The 21,257-nt window shown below is 37.7% G+C and overlaps 1 protein-coding gene across 2 annotated transcripts in view; it reads right to left on the bottom strand.

The window, feature by feature from the left end:
- OSBPL6 (oxysterol binding protein like 6) overlaps window positions 1-21,257 on the bottom strand; it is a 664,468-nt gene that overhangs the window by 213,627 nt on the left and 429,584 nt on the right. For both annotated transcript variants that reach the window (XM_053698504.1, XM_053698502.1), the window contains 2 exons: window positions 6,790-6,955; window positions 4,218-4,348 (listed from right to left, as the gene is read on the bottom strand). In XM_053698504.1, the coding sequence (XP_053554479.1) occupies window positions 4,218-4,348; window positions 6,790-6,955 (297 nt within the window). The remainder of the gene's footprint in view (window positions 1-4,217; window positions 4,349-6,789; window positions 6,956-21,257) is intronic.

Raw genomic sequence — 21,257 nt, 5'->3', positions numbered from 1 at the left:
ACTGATTTCAGTGGCTTGCTCTTTCATACAGTGACAGTGGTAACACTACTGATTTCAAGGGTGTGGTCTTTCTTATAGTAACAGTTGTACACTTTTAAAAAGCTTATAAAGGGTGTAGATACCTTATTGAGTTTGAGATTTAATTTCTGCATAGATGAAAAAGAGAATATTTTGTTGTAATCATATCCTTGATTTCCTACATAATGTATAACTGAAAAGTCTCAGTACCAGAGTAGATATTTGAGAGTGCAATGACCTACCCAATCATACCTTGCATTTGGGAACAGTTTGCCTCTTTTGTTTAATAGGGTCATGTTGGACAACAATCCACTTTCATTCAAAAAGTGCACATTGGCAAAGTGTAAACTACTACATGACTCTGGGAAGCAAAACAGACAAATGGTATTCAGATACCATGTTTGATTAAGCATGGCTTCAATTTAATCTCTAATGTAAAGATAGTGATTAAGCTGTAACAGCAAATCTTGTTTTCTCTCACACTCTTATTAACTGTAATTGTGTGAGTACCAAAGCTAACCATATGAAGGCATGCATGAGGCAAAATAATTTTCCAGTCCAGGTCTAAGGAAGAGCTATCTACAAGACTTCCTTACAAAATGCTTCTTGCAAATACACTGAAATAGAATATTCTGAATATATATAAAGAACACCAAGTAGATGCCTTACACAATTGTTCAAAAAAGCTTAACAATGGTTTGTAAATTGCAAGTTATGCAAATATAACTTTTAAGATTTTGACACCAAGAAGTGATTAAGAGATCTGACTATATCAATTCTCTGGAGCAAAGCTTTTGGATCCCTGCTTGGATTCACACAGAATCTCAGACTATTATGAAGACAAATCACTTTCAAAGGGGAAAAGGAAATTCCACTGCCTGATTCTGATAATAAAATAAGACACAGATTACAGTCACTATCTCTGCAGCAACAAGTTGTGGAGAGAGCAACAAGATATCTTGAAAGCTTAATTTAAAAACGTCATGTAAGTGCACATATATAATTTGTTTTTACAACTGACCAAACAAATTTCAGGTCTCAATGGGGAATAAAATACTTGAAAACAGGGCAAATTATTATGAGAACATGTAAAAATACCACAAGTCTCTATAATAGAATGAGACCGTTATTGGTCAGATCTGCCATCCAAAACTCTGAAGATCCAGGATTACCATTCTCTTCTGATTGCTAACTTTTATCATGATATTATCCAAATAAAGTAACACCTCAAATCTGATATTGCTAAGTATGGAGTAAGGATTATTGTAAAGACATTTGAAGTTGAAGCCAGTTTAAATGAACCAGCCACAAATGAATAGTTTAAACATTCCACACTAAACCTAAGGAATTTTAGCTTATCTGAATGGATGTGAATGCAATGCTTTTACAGCATTTTTATATGCACAAATGTTTTATTTCTGTGGAATTAGCATTATTATATTTCTTAATTCCTATGCCACATCTGAAATAGGCTCATTTGAGGTACATCCTAGATTCACTGAAAGTATCAGTTTAGTTTTGTTTGTAAAACAAATTCACTATTTATAACAGCAGTGTAGTGAAAATGATCAACACAAAATCAAACCAGCACTTCAACCTGTAATACAGGGAATCACCTGGAGTAACTGCCAAACTCCAAATCCAATATGAAGAATCAACAAGAAGCGGTGAAATTCCCAAGATTAAAATCCCTTTATTGTTTCAAGCATGGGGATACAGATAACATCACTGTTATCTGTATCCCCATGTTCGAAACAATAAAGGTATTTTAATCTTGGGAATTGTGTCGCTTTTTGTTAGCACTGTAGTGAAAGTCAGCACTATTTAAAAAAAACAATATTATTAATATAAAAAAAAATAATCTTTCTTGGTGATGAATGTCCACTATTCATTAATGTTGGTAATTAATCACCTGGCTAGCAGGAGGAGGCAAAGACACCATACACCAAGAGCTTTAAAGGGACATTAAACCCACACATTTTCTTTCTGCTCCATATAGAGAATACAATTTTAAACATTTCAATTTACTTCTATTATCTAATTTGCTTCATTCTTTAGATATCCTTTGTTGAAGAAATAGCATTGCACACACGAGGCATCTATGTGCAGCCATTAATCAGCAGCTACTGAGCATATCTAGATGAAAAGTATATCAAGAGAATGAAGCAAATTTGATAATAGAAGTAAATTGGAATGTTGTTTAAAATTATATTTTCTATCTGAATCATGAAAGAAAAAATGTGGGTTTAATGTCCCTTTAATATCCATCCTACTTCCCAGACTCTCCCAGTATTACGTATAGCCAAGAATTGGAGGAAGTAGTACAAAAGATAGTAGTGTAAAGAGGTGCAAACTAGAACTGCCGTCACTAGGAAAATTGTTTGGGTTTGTGGACTCTCAACACCAAGAAAAAAAGGAGTTTATCAGGTAAGCATAAATTATGTTTCTCTTCTTATGGAGGTGAGAGTACATGATGCCTTACTGTTGGGAATCAATACTCAAGCTGTGGAGTCCACGAAAAAATAGGTGGGACAAAAAAGGAAAAGGCAGGTATAGTATCCTGATAAAAATGCTTTAAGCTTCCCCTGTGAACAAACCATCTATACAAAACATTAATACTCAGTAATGTGCCAAGGTTATTAGGCTTGTGTCAAGGTTATGAGTTATGCTGCATAATATCGGCCACAGCCTAAGTTAATGATGATCAGGGTACCAACTTGTTATAAACTGGTTAAGTTATACACAGGTAATGTACCTATTGAAAGCCTGTGGGCTGTGTGAGACAGACAGGGACTTACCCAGCAATGTCCCCGTCACTGCTCTTACCCATATATTCCTGTGGATACAGTAGAGAGCCTAACCTGTATTATAACTAACAGTAGATGTTATACTGAGGGCCAAACAGGAGAAGGCTAAAGTAACTATCCCAGTAACACCCGTTGCAGGCTTGTAACTACAACTCGCACAAGGAGAGAGGAGCCAGTACTTTACTATGTCCCTCTCTTCCGAGTATCACCTTCCATGAATCCATGAATTTTTAAATAAATCCTGAGCACCGCAATCTTTGCCCATTTCTTGTCGAGGCAAAGAAATACTGGGAGGGTCAGAGAAGTAGGAGGGATATTAAAGCTCTTGGTGTAGGGTATCTTTGCCTCCTCCTTGTGGCCATATGATGAATTACCAACAGTATTGCATTCAGGACTTTCACCGCCATAAGAAAGAAATGAAAAAATTTGAAACCCCCCCCCCTTTTTTTTTTAAATGTTGATAGATCATAATATGTCAGCATTAGGGGAAACCCAAGTGTAAATATACAGGAGGGGAGATGGGCATTTAAGACTTTTTCTCTTTAACTGAACAAAAAAAAACACACCAGGGAAGTAGTAGTGCATTCGGATACTTCGGTAGCATCACAATGCAGAAGAAGGCAGCCGCTCGTGCTATTTGGCTTTTTTCGGAGCCGCATTTATTCCTGTGAAAGTGCAACACACAGATCTTATTGTGTTGTACTTCTTCTGCATTTGTATGCTACCGCAGTATCTGAAAGCACACCGCTATTAGGGTCATTCTAACTCTGAGTTTCCCTTCAAGGTGATTGTGATTCTGAAAAAGTGTAACCACTCAGTGCCAACAGCCCTGTATCTTATAGACACTTTTTAATTGCCAGCTCTCAGAGATTAGTCCTGTGATCAGTAATAGCGGGAATTTGCAGCTGCAAAACATGAAGAGAGGTTGAATGAAAGGCTAATGGGTTAGTAAAATAACCACATGCATCTAAAACAGTATAGAAAAGGATAATGAAAATAAAAAGATAGGGAAAAGAGTGCTTTGGATAAAGAAGTGTTAATAGCGTGTAGGAGATCCCCTACCAGTACTACCACTTTTAGTGAACAATCTATGATGTCAGTGGGCTTGATTCGCCAATAGGCACCCCAGTATCTCCAGTGTCACTCTGTACTAAGCATATTTGCTACAGAATAGACAGTAAAGAGCTAGTAAAGGGACTGGAGATATTGTAAAGACTGTTCTGAATTGTATTCAGTATGCATAGCAGGGAATATTATTTTGATATCTAAATGTCTGCAAGTGATAAAACTTTAATTAAAAAGTACAAATATATCAATCATGACACACAACATATGGCTGATTTTCTTGGCAATGATGCTGAAAGCTGAAATGTAACTAAAGACAGGAAATACCTGAGAAAGGGACTTTCTAAGGAGTGCAATCTGTGCATTGTGGCTGCTGTAATCCTGCTCGGAGACCATCTGCTTCATCTTCTCCTTTTCAATTGCAATTGTATTATAGGCAGATTTCAGAAGAGAATGCACTGAAAATAACACAACACTGTAAGAAAAAGTAGGCTTAAGCCCAGCACTTGACTCATTATATGTATATATAGAATCAATGTAACTTAACATAACATTATGTAATGTAGACACGACAAATGGTATTTGTATTAAAACAGTGCTGTACTGATATATTGCTGCAGTAACACTTCTATTAGTTTGATTCAGCAATGAAGTTGCTTGAACCCTTGGCTACCAGAGGACCTGAAGATCTAAAGCTCTCCGTTGAGGTAAGATGACCTAAGAAGTCTTGTCAGTAATGTGAGGTTCCACAAAGAATTTTAGAAACACAAATTTTAGCTTTAGAACCGTTTACATCACTGTGCAGGTTTCTGTATGTGAAGGAGAGACACCTACATTACAATATAAGGTCTAAACAAATCACAAAGATCTGTGCAGGCGAGTTCTTGATCATTGGGACCAGACTGTGCTGCTGTGGAGCTTGACAAATACCAGTGGTCAGGACATTATGGCTCCTTTAAAATTGTCCCTGGTACCTGATAACTCCTCCGCTTTTTTCCTATTCCCCTTCAATCAGTGCCAGTATGGGATGACCTTTCCCAAGAATCCATAAAGGTTGGGGTGGAAAACATGAATTGTGTTTTACAAACAATATTAAGTCATTGCCACATGTGTAACAAGAAATCAAGGACATAAATTGCTGCTGTGTGTTTCGGCATTCTAGTGTAAACATTTAAATGCTCTGTATCCTAAGAACTTTTTTTCATTATGTAACTTTCTTTATTAAACACAAAAGGATAAAGGCACACGCAGAGTTAAAGAGCTATTCTAATTAAAAAAATTAAGTGCTCTATTTCACAGGGTCCATTACACTGACTAGAGTCCAGAGTGGAGAGCTATTTAACGTTTTTACTTGAGCACTAATTGCGCTAGAAGAAAACTTTTTGCATGCGTAGGGTTGTACTGGTATTGAAAGTGAAAAGTTATTGGTCTTGCACTAACCCGACGTGTGCAAAAACCCAAATTTACAATATCGCACGCACAATAACCTATTCCCCCATAGAAGTCAACGAAGCAAAAAAAGTGGGGAAAAAACTGACACCCTATTTGAGTGCAAACCCGATCACATATTCTCATGTGTGCTACCCCGACATGAAAATATGAATACTTCACATTCCAATGTTCTTCACATAGCATAATATGTTCTATTTAATAATAAATACATATTTCTACACACATATATATATATATATATATATATATATATATATATATATATATGATTATATATAGGTATAAATATATACAGATATATAGGAATATCTATTTACAAATACTTAGAATATATTCTGCTATGCGCAGAACATTGGAATGTGAAATATGTACCGTAAATACACAATGAATATTGCATAAATATGATTTTACATGTTTTCATCTTCTTAACTGCAAAGGGCTCCAATGCACACACACACATATATATGTCTATAGATGTACTTATGTGTTTATATGTGTGTATATATGTCTGATAATACATATATACACATATAAATACATAAATATATATGAACACTTATATAAACATTTATATATACATATATCTACTTCTTTAGACATGTATATGTATGTATCTCAATGTTAAAGCCCTTTGCCTACCTTTTTTCCCCATAACACCTGAGACTTCAAATCTTTGAGCCCGTATAACTTTTTTTATGCAATATTTTTTTTAGAAATAGTTTGTATTAGATGGTGTTATTTCTGACTGTAACTGTACTTTGTAATGCATTTTGAGAAACTTTTTTATTTTCTGATACATTCAACCAGAGTTCTGAGGATGCGGTAACCCGATGAACGCTAACTTGAATTATGCTCAAGCGATTGCGTTTACTTTCAACTTGTAATACCAGAGCAATTTAACCTGTGTGCAAACGAAAACCCCATATTGCTCTGCCCTCTACTAGTAATCTGATCCTAGTTTTTTTACCCATTAGCAGTAGAATGTCCTCATTGTGCGTTTCTGCAATTGCAATCACTGTTCTGTTATAGTTGTTACTCTAAACCAATATGTTAAATCACTATTACTGATAATCAAGGTTAAACCATTGTCAAACAATCACTGTTCTGACCATGTTTCTGGCAACCAAGGGATTCAATTACTGTTTTACACATATTACTGGCAGATAGGTAAACAAACACCATTTAGTGTATTTAGAAACCAAGGATTTAAAACACAGGTTATGAATGTATTTTTCTAGGGAGACTATATGTATGCATAATTTGATGAAACTGTGAGAAGCAAGTAAGGAAGGCTAAGGAAACAATACTGCGTCTTTGTGAAATATTCAGCCTTATTACCTAGTGAAAGAGTGAAAACTGTAACTAAATCCTCCAGGTCATGTTTTATTCATGAAAGTCCACAAATTTCATAATTTTACTGGGTTTTTTTCCAGATTATTTCAAGTACCTTTCTGTGCTATTAAGCAAAACTCTTCTTGCAGTTTGGTGTAGTCACTGGCAAACTCTATAGCATCGGTAACTTGACTTGGTGGGTTCTGAGACTCAACATCTGCATAGATGTTAGGGTTAGAGGCATGCAGGCGAACAGGAGACATTGAAGCACTGTGTGGTACCTGCAAAAAAAGAAGGAAAAGACATAAGTTGTTTACTACATTTCTGAATTTCAATAATACGTAATAAATATGGTCATCATGATTCCCTCGGGGGTTGAACATAGAATTTTAGCAATACATAAGCTGTATTCTGCTTTGAGAGGGGGATGATATCTTTAGATATTTGCGTAACACAAACTAGTGTAGTTATGAATACAAAACACAAGAGTAATTATATGAAGAGATGATCAGATTATTTGGTGAAGGTTTCAGAGAAGTATTGTTCTTGATACTTATAACCATGTAGATGTTTTTGTTCCTCAAGTGTAAACATTTGTTTTGCTTTTTATTTTTCATATAAGTGTCTACAGTTCTGTGCATCTCATCATCTTTTGTTTTGTTGTTTTCTTTTGTGTTTATTTTTAAAGCATCTAGTCTCTTGTGTTTTTCATCATTTTCATAAACCAGATGTGGAAACATTTTACTGTTCTGTAGTTTTTCAGTAATTAATTACTCCCTATGGTTTTTAATATTATTTATAGTTATGTTCTAGAAACAGTTTAGCTGAAAAATTCCAGTTAGGATTATTTTTCTTTTTTTACTTTTGGTTCATTCTTTCAATTGTTTTCTGATGAGTGTTTTTTGTTCTACAAGAGTCTATTAGAGTCTAATAGTTTTATTTATTTTTTCTCCTTTTGTCATATTTGCTTCAGATATTGGTTTGTTTGTTTTTCAGGTTGCTTGAATTATTATTATTTTTTTTTTAATTCAAGTCCATTTCATTTCATAAAAACAGTAATCATGTTGTTTTCCATGTTGCTTCACAGTGGTATTCCAATATAACACAAAATACCATAAGCAGCTTTTCCAATGAGTTCTTAAAAGCTTATTTTTGTGCAACATTTCTTAACTGTTAAAATCGCTTGTCAGTGTTAAAGATTATGTACATGGCTAACATGTTTATTAGCTTAAAGGGGACATTACATTTAAATTTTTATAGCACCCCCCCCCCCAAAAAAAAAATGTTTCATTACACATAAAAACATTTTGCTATGCACTTTCATTATTTATTTTGTTTGCTTCTCTTGTAATTTAACTCTGAAAATTGTAGTGTTTTCAGTCCCCCTAGATTGGCTGGAGTGCTGCATAGTGATTGGTTGATATATGTAGAGGACCTCATTTATACGTCCATGGGTTCCAGCACCCCAACCAAAAGAGTCCCTCTTCTGCCGGGGTGCATCATTTGAAATAAGTTTTGTGAAAACACCATTGCAAAAGCTTGTTATATACCCTTTCATACGCCTAGATTTAGAGTTCTGCATTAGCCGTCCAAACCAGCGTTAAGGGCTCCTAACGCTGGTTTTGGCCACCCGCTGGTATTTAGAGTCAGTCAGGAAAGGGTTTAACGCTCACTTTCCAGCCGTTACTTTTCCATACCGCAGATCCCTTTACGTCAATTGCGTATCCTATCTTTTCAATGGGATCTTTCTAACGCTGATATTTAGAGTCTTGGCTGAAGTGAGCATTAGAACTCTAACGACAAGACTCCAGCCACAGAAAAAAGCCAGGAGTTAAGAGCTTTATGGGCTAACGCCGGTTCATAAAGATCTTAACTACTGTGCTCTAAAGTACACTAACACCCATAAACTACCTATGTACCCCTAAACCGAGGCCCCCCCCCCACATCACCGTCACTCTAATAAAAAAATTTAACCCCTAATCTGCCGACCGCACACCGCTGCAACCTACATTATCCCTATGAACCCCTAATCTGCTGCCCCTAACATTGCCGACACCTACATAATATTTATTAACCCCTAATCTGCCCCCCCCCAACATCGCCGCTACCTAACTACACTTATTAACCCCTAATCTGCCAACCGGACATCGCTGCTACTCTAATAAATGTATTAACCCCTAAAGCTAAGTCTAACCCTAACACCCCCCTAAGTTAAATATAATTTAAATCTAACGAAATAAAATAAATCTTATTAAATAAATTAATCCTATTTAAAGCTAAATACTTACCTGTAAAATAAACCCTAATATAAAATAAACCCTAAAATAAACCCTAATAAACCTGTAAAATAAACCCTAATATTGTAGCTATTTTAGCATTTATATTTATTTTACAAGCAACTTTGTATTTATTTTAACTCGGTACAATAGCTATTAAATAGTTAATAACTATTTAATAGCTACCTAGTTAAAATAAGTACAAAATTTACCTGTAAAATAAATCCTAACCTAAGTTAAATTAAACCTAACACTACACTATCAATAAATTAATTAACTAAACTATCTACAATTATCTACAACTAAATCAACTAAACTAAATTACAAAAAAAACCCCCACTAAATTACAAAAAATAAAAAAAGATTACAAGAATTTTAAACTAATTACACCTACTCTAAGCCCCCTAAAAAAATAACCTACCCTATTCTAAAATAAAAAGTTAACAGCTCTTTTACCTTACCAGCCCTTAAAAGGGCCTTTTGCGGGGCATGCCCCAAAGAAAACAGCTCTTTTGCATTTAAAAAAAACATACAATACCCCCCCAACATTACAACCCACCACCCACATACCCCTAATCTAACCCAAACACCCCTTAAAAAACCTAACACTAAGCCCCTAAAGATCTCCCTACCTTATCTTCACCACGCCGGGTATCACCGATCCGTCCAGAAGAGGGTCCGAAGTCTTCATCCTATCCGGCAAGAAGAGGTCCAGAAGAGGGTCCGAAGTCTTCATCCTATCCGGCAGGAAGAGGACATCCGGACCGGTAGACATGTTCATCTAGGCGGCGTCTTCTATCTTCATCCATCCGGCGCGGAGCAGGACTATCTTGAAGCAGCCGACGCGGATCCATCCTCTTCTTCCGGCGACTCCCGACGAATGAAGGTTCCTTTAAGTGACGTCATCCAAGATGGCGTCCCTCGAATTCCGATTGGCTGATAGGATTCTATCAGCCAATCTGAATTAAGGTAAGAAAAATCTGATTGGCTGATTGAGGATGGATCCGCGTCGGCTGCTTCAAGATGGTCCCGCTCTGCGCCGGATGGATGAAGATAGAAGACGCCGCCTAGATGAACATATCTACCGGTCCGGATGTCCTCTTCCTGCCGGATAGGATGAAGACTTTGGACCCTCTTCTGGACCTCTTTTTGCCGGATAGGATGAAGACTTCGGACCCTCTTCTGGACGGATCGGTGATACCCGGCTTGGTGAAAATAAGGTAGGGAGATCTTCAGGGGCTTAGTGTTAGGTTTTTTAAGGGGTGTTTGGGTTAGATTAGGGGTATGTGGGTGGTGGGTTGTAATGTTGGGGGGTATTGAATGTTTTTTTTAAATGCAAAAGAGCTCTTTTCTTTGGGGCATGCCCCCCAAAAGGCCCTTTTAAGGGCTGGTAAGGTAAAAGAGCTGTTAACTTTTTATTTTAGCATAGGGTAGGGCATTTTTTTATTTTGGGGGGCTTTGTTATTTTTTTAGGGGGCTTAGAGTAGGTGTAATTAGTTTAAAATTCTTGTAATCTTTTTATTTTTTGTAATTTAGTGTTTGTTTTTTTGTAATTTAGTTTAGTTGATTTAATTGTAGATAATTGTAGATAGTTTAGTTAATTAATTTATTAATAGTGTAGTGTTAGGTTTAATTGTAACTTAGGTTAGGATTTATTTTACAGGTAATTTTGTACTTATTTTAACTAGGTAGCTATTAAATAGTTATTAACTATTTAATAGCTATTGTACCTAGTTAAAATAAATACAAAGTTGCCTGTAAAATAAATATTAATGCTAAAATAGCTACAATATAATTATTCGTTATATTGTAGCTATATTAGGGTTTATTTTACAGTTAAGTATTTAGCTTTAAATAGGATTAATTTATTAAATAAGATTTATTTTACTTCGTTAGATTTAAATTAAATTTAATTTAGGGGGGTGTTAGTGTTAGACTTAGCTTTAGGGGTTAATACTTGAAGTTAGGTGGCGGCGATGTTAGGGAGGGCAGATTAGGGGTTAATACTATTTATTATAGGGTTTTTGAGGCAGTTTAGGGGTTAATACATTTATTATAGTGGCGGCGAGGTCCGGTCGGCAGATTAGGGGTTAATAAGTGTAGTTAGGTAGCGGCGACGTTGGGGGGGCAGATTAGGGGTTAATAAATATAATATAGGGGTCGGCGATGTTAGGGGCAGCAGATTAGGGGTACATAGCTATAATGTAGGTTGTGGCAGTGCAGGGGTCAGTGATAGCGGGGGCGGCAGATTAGGGGTTAATAAGTGTAAGGTTAGGGGTGTTTAGACTCAGGATTCATGCTAGGGTGTTAGGTGCAGACTTTTCCATAGGAAACAATGGGGCTGCGTTAGGAGCTGAACTCTGCTTTTTTGCAGGTGTTAGGTTTTTTTTTCAGCTCAAACTGCCCCATTGTTTCCTATGGGGAAATCGTTCACAAGCACGTTTTTGAAGCTGGCCGCGTCCGTAAGCAACGCTGGTATTTAGAGTTGAAGTGGCAGTAAATTATGCTCTATGCTCCCTTTTTGGAGCCTAACGCAGCCCTTCAGACAACTCTAAATACCAGCGGTATTTAAAAGGTGCAGGGGGAAAAAAACACGTGTAGCTAACGCACTTTGGCCGCAAAACTCTAAATCTAGCCGATATTGTTTTGACTGCTTAAATACAATTTCCTTTTACAGTGCAAACATAATTCAAGCTGCCTGACAAATTCAAATGGTAGCTACATAAATAGATTGAAATGGCTTAGAAAATGAGTAAAAAATCACTTGAAGTACATATGGCAAACTTTGAATTCTGTTGTATATATTTATATTTCCTTACCTTGGTTAGTTTTGTAACCCTGCTTTCATTTTATAAGCTTTGGTAGGGTTTATTAGTAAATAAATACATGTGAAAGGATGAACCAAGAAAACTTGACATTTTTGACAATTGTAAGGATGGCAAGGATAAAACATAATACATTAACAATAGTTTTCCTGGCTCATCATTTGCCATAATGTCTATTAATAATATTGTCAAATAATTATTAATTTCATATCCCTTTAATATGTGTATACACATAAATATAGATGTATATATTCATATACATTTTTATTTTAAATATGCTGCGCTAGGTTTATTGCCATGCCTATCGGCATCAGAATGAAGCTCCCGTTGGAGCCTATGGAAGCGTGTTCTTGTGAGCACAAAGCTTTGTTGCAATGCGAATGCAAGGTCATAGGGTGGGAGCCTGTCTGAACACTACCCGGGCTGTCCTAATCTTCTGACTTCCACTGACTTCCTTCCAGAAGAGTTCAGAACTTCAGACTAGTCATATGGAACACCCTACAGAGCTGGACTGACTCAGGGCCGTTTTTAAGGGCAGCAGAACAGGTAAGTAGCCTCGGACACCAAAGACACCACCATTGTGGCTGGTAGGGGGCTTAATTATAGAGCTGCGCTCAGTTTTCCTGTCACAGCCAGGAAAGCTCTCAAGCATTCCTTGTCAGCCCTCGCTCTTGCCTTCCCCCTCACCTCCAGTGCGGTGCCGTGACTGCTGTCATATTAGACAGCATGAGACATCAGAGACAGCATACAAGCTGCAGGTGAAACTACAGCAGCCATGAGTCAGACAGCATATAAGCGTGCAGGAGAAACTCAGAGGGTACTGATTTCCTGCAACTTTAATGCTGTCTCTGATGTCTCATGCTGTCTAACATGACAGCAGTAACGGCACTGCACTGGAGGTGATGGGGGAGGCAAGAGGGGTGGCTGATAAGGGGCTTGAGAGCTTTTCTGGCCCGGTTGTGATAGAAAACTAAGCCCAGCTGCATAATTATACAGCCTCCTAGCCACAGTGGTGGTAGTGTGCTGCACAGTGCACATGGAAGAAATTTTATGCATAAATATTAATTATAAACTGCAGTTTTTTTCTGCTCTTTGCTACTTGTAATAGTGATGAGAGTGAGAGGTGAAATCCCTGCCCCTTCCCCTTTGTCCTGCACAGTGCAAGCTCTGTTGTAAAAGAGGAAGTGCACATAAAGATGGAGGGGAGTTAGAGCATTGACTTATCCTAGTTACATATCCTGGGCATTTTGAAGCTGCATTTCTGTCAGCACATCCTGCAAACCCAACCTCCTTCCAACCTGCTCGGAGCACAGTGAAAATGTATTGCTGCAGTGAGTAAGGTAGTGTGAAACTTTCTGTTTTTTACATCTCTCATATGCTGCACACATTCCTTTTGTTTGCAAAAAGGTTTTTAGAGCCCTGAATCATTTATATTACATACTAGTTGATAAGCCTGCCCAGAGGGCAGTCTATGTGTTGACAATACAACCCCCTAAGCTACAAAAAATAAAAAAATAGAAATACAGGAAAAAATAAACAAAGCTATCAAAAATAATAAAATTAAACCTAAACTAATACCCATATAAAAATAAAAAATCCACCTCCCCATATTCTAATACTAAACTACCAATAGCCCTTAAAAGGGCTTTTTGTAGGGAATTGCCTAAGTTTAACAGCTCTTTTACATTAAAAATAAACAAAGCCTCCCCCAACATTAAAAACCCCCCACCCACCAAATCCCCCAAAATAAAAAAAACTTACACTAATAAACCTAATCTACCCATTGCCCTGAAAAGGGCGTTTGTATGGGCATTGCCCTTAAAAGGGCATTCAGCTCTTTTTTACTGCCCTTAAAAGGGTATTCAGCTCTTTTGAGATTTGCCCCCAAAAAACCTTAATCTAAGTAAACAACATCCCCCCCCCAAAAAAAAAAAATAACACTAAATAGGTACTCACGGTTTCAGAAGTCCGGCGGAGGTCTTCTTCCAGGCGGGTCCATCATCTTCATCCACTGCGAAGACGTGACGCGGAGCAGAGGTCCGCATCGGTCTTCACAGATTTGGTGATCCTCGGTGGTGGTCATCTGTGGCGGCCTCGGCGACATGGAGGCTCCTCTTCATCCGATGTCCGTGGTATACTGAATATTGAATGCAAGGTACCGCAATCAATTTGGGGTACCTTGCATTCCTATTGGCTGAATTTTTCAAAACAGCTAATAGAATGAGAGCTACTGAAATCTTATTGGTTCTTCAAATCAGCCAATAAGATTTCAGTAGCTCTCAACCTATTGGCTGATTTTGAAAATTTCAGCCAATAGGAATTTAAGGTACCCCAATAAATATGGGGTACCTTGAATTCTTTCTTCAGTGTGCGGCGGACGATCGCATGAAGAGGAACCTCCACGCCTTCGCTGAGGACCGCCGCAACTGAGGAGCACCACCGCCACCGATGACTGCCGCCGAAGATTGCCACTTCTGGGAAGACCGCTCCGGACCTCCACTCTGCGCCGCCTTTGCTGTGGATAAAGATGGTGGACCCGCCTGGAAGAAGACCTTCTCCGCTGGATTTCTGAAAATGTGAGTACCTATATGGGGCCTTAGTGTTAGGTTTTCTTTAACATTTTTTTGGGGGGTTTGTTTTTTTAGATTAGGGTTTTTTGGGGCAAATTTAAAAAGAGCTGAAAGCCCTTTTAAGTGCAGTAAAAAAGAGCTGAATGCCCTTTTAAGGGCAATGCCCATACAAATGCACTTTTCAGGGCAATGGGTAGATTAGGTTTATTAGTGTTAGTTTTTTTATTTTTATTTTGGGGGGTTTGGTGGGTGGGGGGGTTTATTGTTAGAGGGGACTTGGTTTATTTCTAATGTAAAAGAGCTGTTAAACTTAGAGCAATGCCCTAAAAAAAAGCCCTTTTAAGGGCTATTGGTAGTTTAGCCTTAGATTAGGGTTTTTTTATTTTTGTGGGGCTTTTTTATTTTCATAGGGATTAGGTTTAATTTTTTTATTTTGGACATTGTTGTTTATTATTATTTGTAATGTTAGCGGGTTTTTTTCTGTAATTAGATTAATGTAATGTAATTTTTTTGTGTTTTTTATTGTAATGTAGTAATTTATTTTTATTGTAATTAAGGGGTTAATTTAGGAGGTGTTAGGTTAGGGGGTTTAATCATTAAATTAATTTTTTGCATTGTGGGGATTGGCATTGTAGGAGTTAATATGTAAATTAGGTTTAATGGGTTGTGGGAGGTTGGCAGATTAGGGGTTAATAAATGTATTAGGTAGTTTGCGATGTTGGGGTTTGCGGATTTAGAAGTAAATAATTTTATTAGGTAGTTGGGTTTTTGTGTCTTAATACTTTGTGCGGGCGGTTATTTTTTTTAAAATACTTTGTACGGGCGGTTAGTTTTTTTTTTGTAAATACTTATTGCGGGCGCTTAGGTTTTTTTTTTGGATTCTTTTACCACCCTGCCATTTTTCGGAATCCACCTGGATGCAGCTTACTGTTGGTTACCTCGCGCTGCCAACATTCCTTTGAGGTTGCGTGCCCAACTGCCAACGGCGACGGACATTACAAACGCAATTATAGTATAGTTATGAGTATGTGTATCCCATTTGCATATAAACCCCCCCCCCCCCTATGGTCTGAGAGCAACTTGGGCAGTAGTTGAAATTTTAAGCTGCTTTTCATATTTGAGCTGTCATTTAAAAAAAATAAAGTACATTACAAAGTTATTATTATTTTTTACCATGCATAATGAAATGCTATATGGTCAGTGCTTGTCACATTTTTTAAAAACAAACAAACCAAATCCCAAAACAAACAAACAAAAAAAAAAACAGCCATGCTAATCTGCTTCAGAAATTATACAGAACTCAGAGACTAAAGCTGCAAAAACAGATTTTAAAAGACCATTTATTTCAGCTTACACAAATTTAGCAGAAATTTCACCATAACAATATTTATTCTTTATTATTGATATTTTGGTGCCAATTTATCAATGTCTGTCCGACATGATATTCTGAAGCGGATCATGTCCCCCGCACATCGATAACTGCTGACAGCATATATTTATCATTGCACAAGCATTTCTAGTTAAATGCTTGTGCAATGCCGCTCCCTGCACACAGGGGTGTCAATCAACCCGATCGGGCTGATTACTGCCCGCCGCCTCCGAGATGGCGGACAAGATAAGGATCAGCGGTCTTAAGACCGCTGCTTCTTAATTCATAATTCCGCGCTGAATAAGATGGTTGACAGCTTAATAAATCTGCCCCTGTATCTATATTCGTCCCTTTCACTCTCTCTCACCTACTTACTGTTCACTCTCCTGCTTCCCATCACCCTCTTTCTCTTTCTCTCCTCTCTTTTCCTTACAACAAGAACTACAATTACAGCCTCAACTACCACAAATAACCAGGTGAGAACATTTTCACATATTTAACATACAAACTGCAAGGAAAGAATTTCAATGAAATAGTATTTTATATGCATACAATATGATATGAACTATAAGCTTACTAATAATAGAGACAGAATGAAAGAGCAGGGCATCAAACTCATGATTCTTGTATGGTAGCTAAAGAAGCACAAGGTGAAAAGAGGGGATAGAAAATGCTTTAGAACAAATAATATGGAATTGTAAAGAAATATACGGCTAGATTACGAGTCTTGCATTTTTAACGCCCGCTGGTATTACGAGTCTGGCAGGTACAGGTGTACCACTCACTTTTTTTCCGCAACTCGAGCATACCGCAAATCCACTTACGTTAATTGCGTATCCTATCTTTTTAATGGGATTTGCCTAACGCCGGTATTACGAGTCTGACAAAAAGTGAGCGGTAGACCCTCTCCTGTCAAGACTCCTACCACATTTAAAAGTCAGTAGTTAAGAGTTTTATGGGCTAACGCCGTAACATAAAACTCTTAACTAAAGTGCTAAAAAGTACACTAACACCCATAAACTACCTATTAACCCCTAAACCGAGCCCCCCCCCCCCCCCCACATCGCAAACACTTAAATACATTTTTTAACCCCTAATCTGCCGACCGGACATCGCCGCCACTTCAATAAATATATTAACCCCTAAACCGCCGCACTCCCGCCTCGCAAACATTAGTTAAATTTTATTAACCCCTAATCTGCTGTCCCTAACATCGCCGCCACCTACCTACATTTATTAACCCCTAATCTGCCGCCCCCAACGTCGCTGCAACTACGTTATATTGTAGCTAGCTTATGGTTTATATTTATTTTACAGGCAACTTTGTATTTATTTAAAATAGGTAGAATAGTTATTAAATAGTTAACTATTTAATATCTTCCTAGTTAAAATAAAGACAAATATACCTGTAAAATAAATCCTAACCTAAGTTACAATTACACCTAACACTACACTATCATTAAATAAATTACCTAACTTAACTACAATTAATTACAATTAAATTCAATAAACTAAATTACGAAAAAAAACAAAAATAATAAAAAAATTTTTTAAACTAATTACACCTAATCTAATCCCCCTAATAAAATAAAAAAGCCCCCCAAAATAATAAAAATCCCTACCCTATACTAAATTACAAATAGCCCTTAAAAGGGCTTTTTGCGGGGCATTTGTCACGTTTGTGCCTGTCCCTTTAACTCTCAGCCTATATAAGTCTCCTCCTCCTATCTCTCATTGCTTAGGAATCTCTGTTATAGGTAGGAACTACTCTGAACAACTGCTGTGATTACCACTAAGACTTGAAAACACCTCTTGTCGAATTCCTGGAAACTTCCTGACCGCGTATACTCTCCTACATCTCCGCTATCTCATATAGCTAACCGGAGGATTTTCAGATATCAAGGTGTGCTTTCATTTGTTTACATTTACCCTCTCCTCTGCAGGCTTCCCCCCGGTCTACTGACACTGATGCCGTGAGTACCGTAAGCTGGACCGCCTCCAACTCCGGCCAGCATTTCTGGCTGTAAGTGTAGAAGCCGTCTCTCACGTTGCACGGACTTGCAGCTCTTCTCTCTCCACACCAGAGTGTTTAGCTCTCATGCTGCAGGGACACGCAGCTCCTATCATCACATCAGTCTGTGCTGTAACAACACGCTGCAAGGATCAACCGCTCCTGTATTTCATCCTGTCTATAAAGGTACTGTTTTAGCAAACGTTATCTTTTGCTCTGTAAAGGAATATAATGTAGATTCTATTCTACTACTAAATCTGAATATATGAGGATGTAATTTTTATAAACAGCTCACAACAGTATACTCTCTCTGTGTATTTCAATAGTTTGCTGCTGACCTATATTAACTCTAAAACTGCATTCTACACTTGGAAGATTTACTTGTGAGTTATATCTGAAACCACAATTTACCAGACTGCTATCTGGAAGACTTTGTCTTATCTTATTTGATCATTCCAACTCTGACTGTTCATACTCTTCTTATATTTGCTATTTCTCTTTTGGGCCCTCAGTTTATGATCAGAACAGGGGTTATTTTATTTTTAATCCCGCCATTTGTGAGACTGAGTGGAACTAGCAACTAATTCCTCACCTAATATTCTACCTGCCTTAAAGCATTACCCCAAAGTAATCAGCTCTTTTACCTTTAAAAAAAAAAGACAATACCCCCCCAACATTACAACCCACCACCCACACACCCAACCCTACTCTAAAACCCACCCAATCCCCCCCTTAATAAAACCTAACACTACCCCCTTTAAGATCACCCTACCTTGAGACGTCTTCACCCAACCGGGCAGAAGTGGTCCTCCAGACGGCCAGAAGTCTTCATCCGATCTGGGCAGAAGAGGACCTTCAGACAGGCAGAAGTCTTCATCCAGGCGGCATCTTCTATCTTCATCCATGCGGAGCGGGTTCATCTTCAAACAATCCGACGCGGAGCATCCTCTTCCATCCGACGACTAACACTAAATGAGGGTTCCATTCAAGTGACGTCATCCAAGATGGTGTTCCTTCAAATCCGATTGGCTGATAGAATTCTATCAGCCAATCGGAATTAAGGTAGAAAAAATCCTATTGGCTGATGCAATCAGCCAATAGGATTGAAGTTCAATCCTATTGGCTGATCCAATCAGCCAATAGGATTGAGATTACATTCTATTGGCTGATTGGAACAGCCAATAGAATGCGAGCTCAAACCTATTGGCTGATTGGATCAGCCAATAGGATTTTTTCTACCTTAATTCCGATTGGCTGATAGAATTCTATCAGCCAATCGGAATTGAAGGGACGCCATCTTGGATGACGTCGCTTAAAGGTACCGTCATTTAGTGTTAGTCGTCGGATGGAAGAGGATGCTCCGCGTTGGATGGCTTGAAGATGGACCCGCTCCGCTCCGGATGATAGAAGATGCCGCCTGGATGAAGACTTCTGCCCATCTGGAGGTCCTCTTCTGCCCGGATTGGATGAAGATTTCTGGCCGTCTGGCGGACCACTTCTGCCCGGTTGGCTGAAGACGTCTCAAGGTAGGGTGATCTTCAAGGGGGTAGTGTTAGGTTTTATTAAGGGGGGATTGGGTGGGTTTTAAAGTAGGGTTGGGTGTGTGGGTGGTGGGTTTTAATGTTGGGGGGGTATTGTCTTTTTTTTACAGGTAAAAGAGCTGATTACTTTGGGGCAATGCCCCGCAAAAAGCCCTTTTAAGGGCTATTTGTAATTTAGTATAGGGTAGGGATTATTATTATTTTGGCGGGCTTTTTTTATTTTATTAGGGGGATTAAATTAGGTGTAATTAGTTTAAAAAAATTGTAATTATTTTATTATTTTCTGTAATTCAGTGGGGGGGGGGGTTTCTCTGTAATTTAGTTTATTGAATTTAATTGTAATTAATTGTAGTTAATTTAGGTAATTTATTTAATGATAGTGTAGTGTTAGGTGTAATTGTAACTTAGGTTAGGATTTATTTTACAGGTAAATTTGTACTTATTTAACTAGGAAGTTATTAAATAGTTAATAACTATTTAATAACTATTGTACCTAGTTAAAATAAATACAAAGTTGCCTGTAAAATAAAAATAAACACTGAGGCCTAGATTTAGAGTTCGGCGGTAGCCGTCAAAACCAGCGTTAGAGGCTCCTAACGCTGGTTTTGGCCGCCCGCTGGTATTTGGAGTCAGTGATTAAAGGGTCTAACGCTCACTTTACAGCCGCGACTTTTCCATACCGCAGATCCCCCTACGCCATTTGCGTAGCCTATCTTTTCAATGGGATCTTCCTAACGCCGGTATTTAGAGTCGTTTCTGCAGTGAGCGTTAGAGCTCTAACGACAAGATTCCAGCCGCCTGAAAATAGCAGGAGTTAAGAGCTTTCTGGCTAACGCCGGTTTATAAAGCTCTTAACTACTGTACCCTAAAGTACACTAACACCCATAAACTACCTATGTACCCCTAAACCGAGGTCCCCCCACATCGCCGCCACTCGATTAAAATTTTTAACCCCTAATCTGCCGACCGCCACCTACGTTATACTTATGTACCCCTAATCTGCTGCCCCTAACACCGCCGACCCCTGTATTATATCTATTAACCCCTAACTTGCCCCCCACAACGTCGCCGCAAGCTACTTAAAATAATTAACCCCTAATCTTCCGACCGCAAATCGCCGCCACCTACGTTATCCCTATGTACCCCTAATCTGCTACCCCTAACATCGCCGACCCCTATGTTATATTTATTAACCCCTAATCTGCCCCCCTCAACGTCGCCGACACCTACCTACACTTATTAACCCCTAATCTGCCGAGCGGACCTGAGCGCTACTATAATAAAGTTATTAACCCCTAATCCGCCTCACTAACCCTATCATAAATAGTATTAACCCCTAATCTGCCCTCCCTAACATCGCCGACACCTACCTTCAATTATTAACCCCTAATCTGCCGACCGGAGCTCACCGCTATTCTAATAAATGTATTAACCCCTAAAGCTAAGTCTAACCCTAACACTAACACCCCCCTAAGTTAAATATAATTTTTATCTAACGAAATAAATTAACTCTTATTAAATAAATAATTCCTATTTAAAGCTAAATACTTACCTGTAAAATACATCCTAATATAGCTACAATATAAATTATAATTATATTATAGCTATTTTAGGATTAATATTTATTTTACAGGCAACTTTGTAATTATTTTAACCAGGTACAATAGCTATTAAATAGTTAAGAACTATTTAATAGTTACCTAGTTAAAATAATAACAAATTTACCTGTAAAATAAATCCTAACCTAAGATATAATTAAACCTAACACTACCCTATCAATAAAATAATTAAATAAACTACCTACAATTACCTACAATTAACCTAACACTACACTATCAATAAATTAATTAAACACAATTGCTACAAATAAATACAATTAAATAAACTATCTAAAGTACAAAAAATAAAAAAGAACTAAGTTACAGAAAATAATAAAATATTTACAAACATAAGAAAAATATTACAACAATTTTAAACTAATTACACCTACT

The sequence above is a fragment of the Bombina bombina genome, chromosome 1 (genome assembly GCF_027579735.1).
Source record: "Bombina bombina isolate aBomBom1 chromosome 1, aBomBom1.pri, whole genome shotgun sequence".
NCBI classification, from domain to species: domain Eukaryota; kingdom Metazoa; phylum Chordata; class Amphibia; order Anura; family Bombinatoridae; genus Bombina; species Bombina bombina.
Note: the sequence above shows the minus strand (reverse complement) of the source record. Positions and strands in the feature narration are given on the sequence as shown.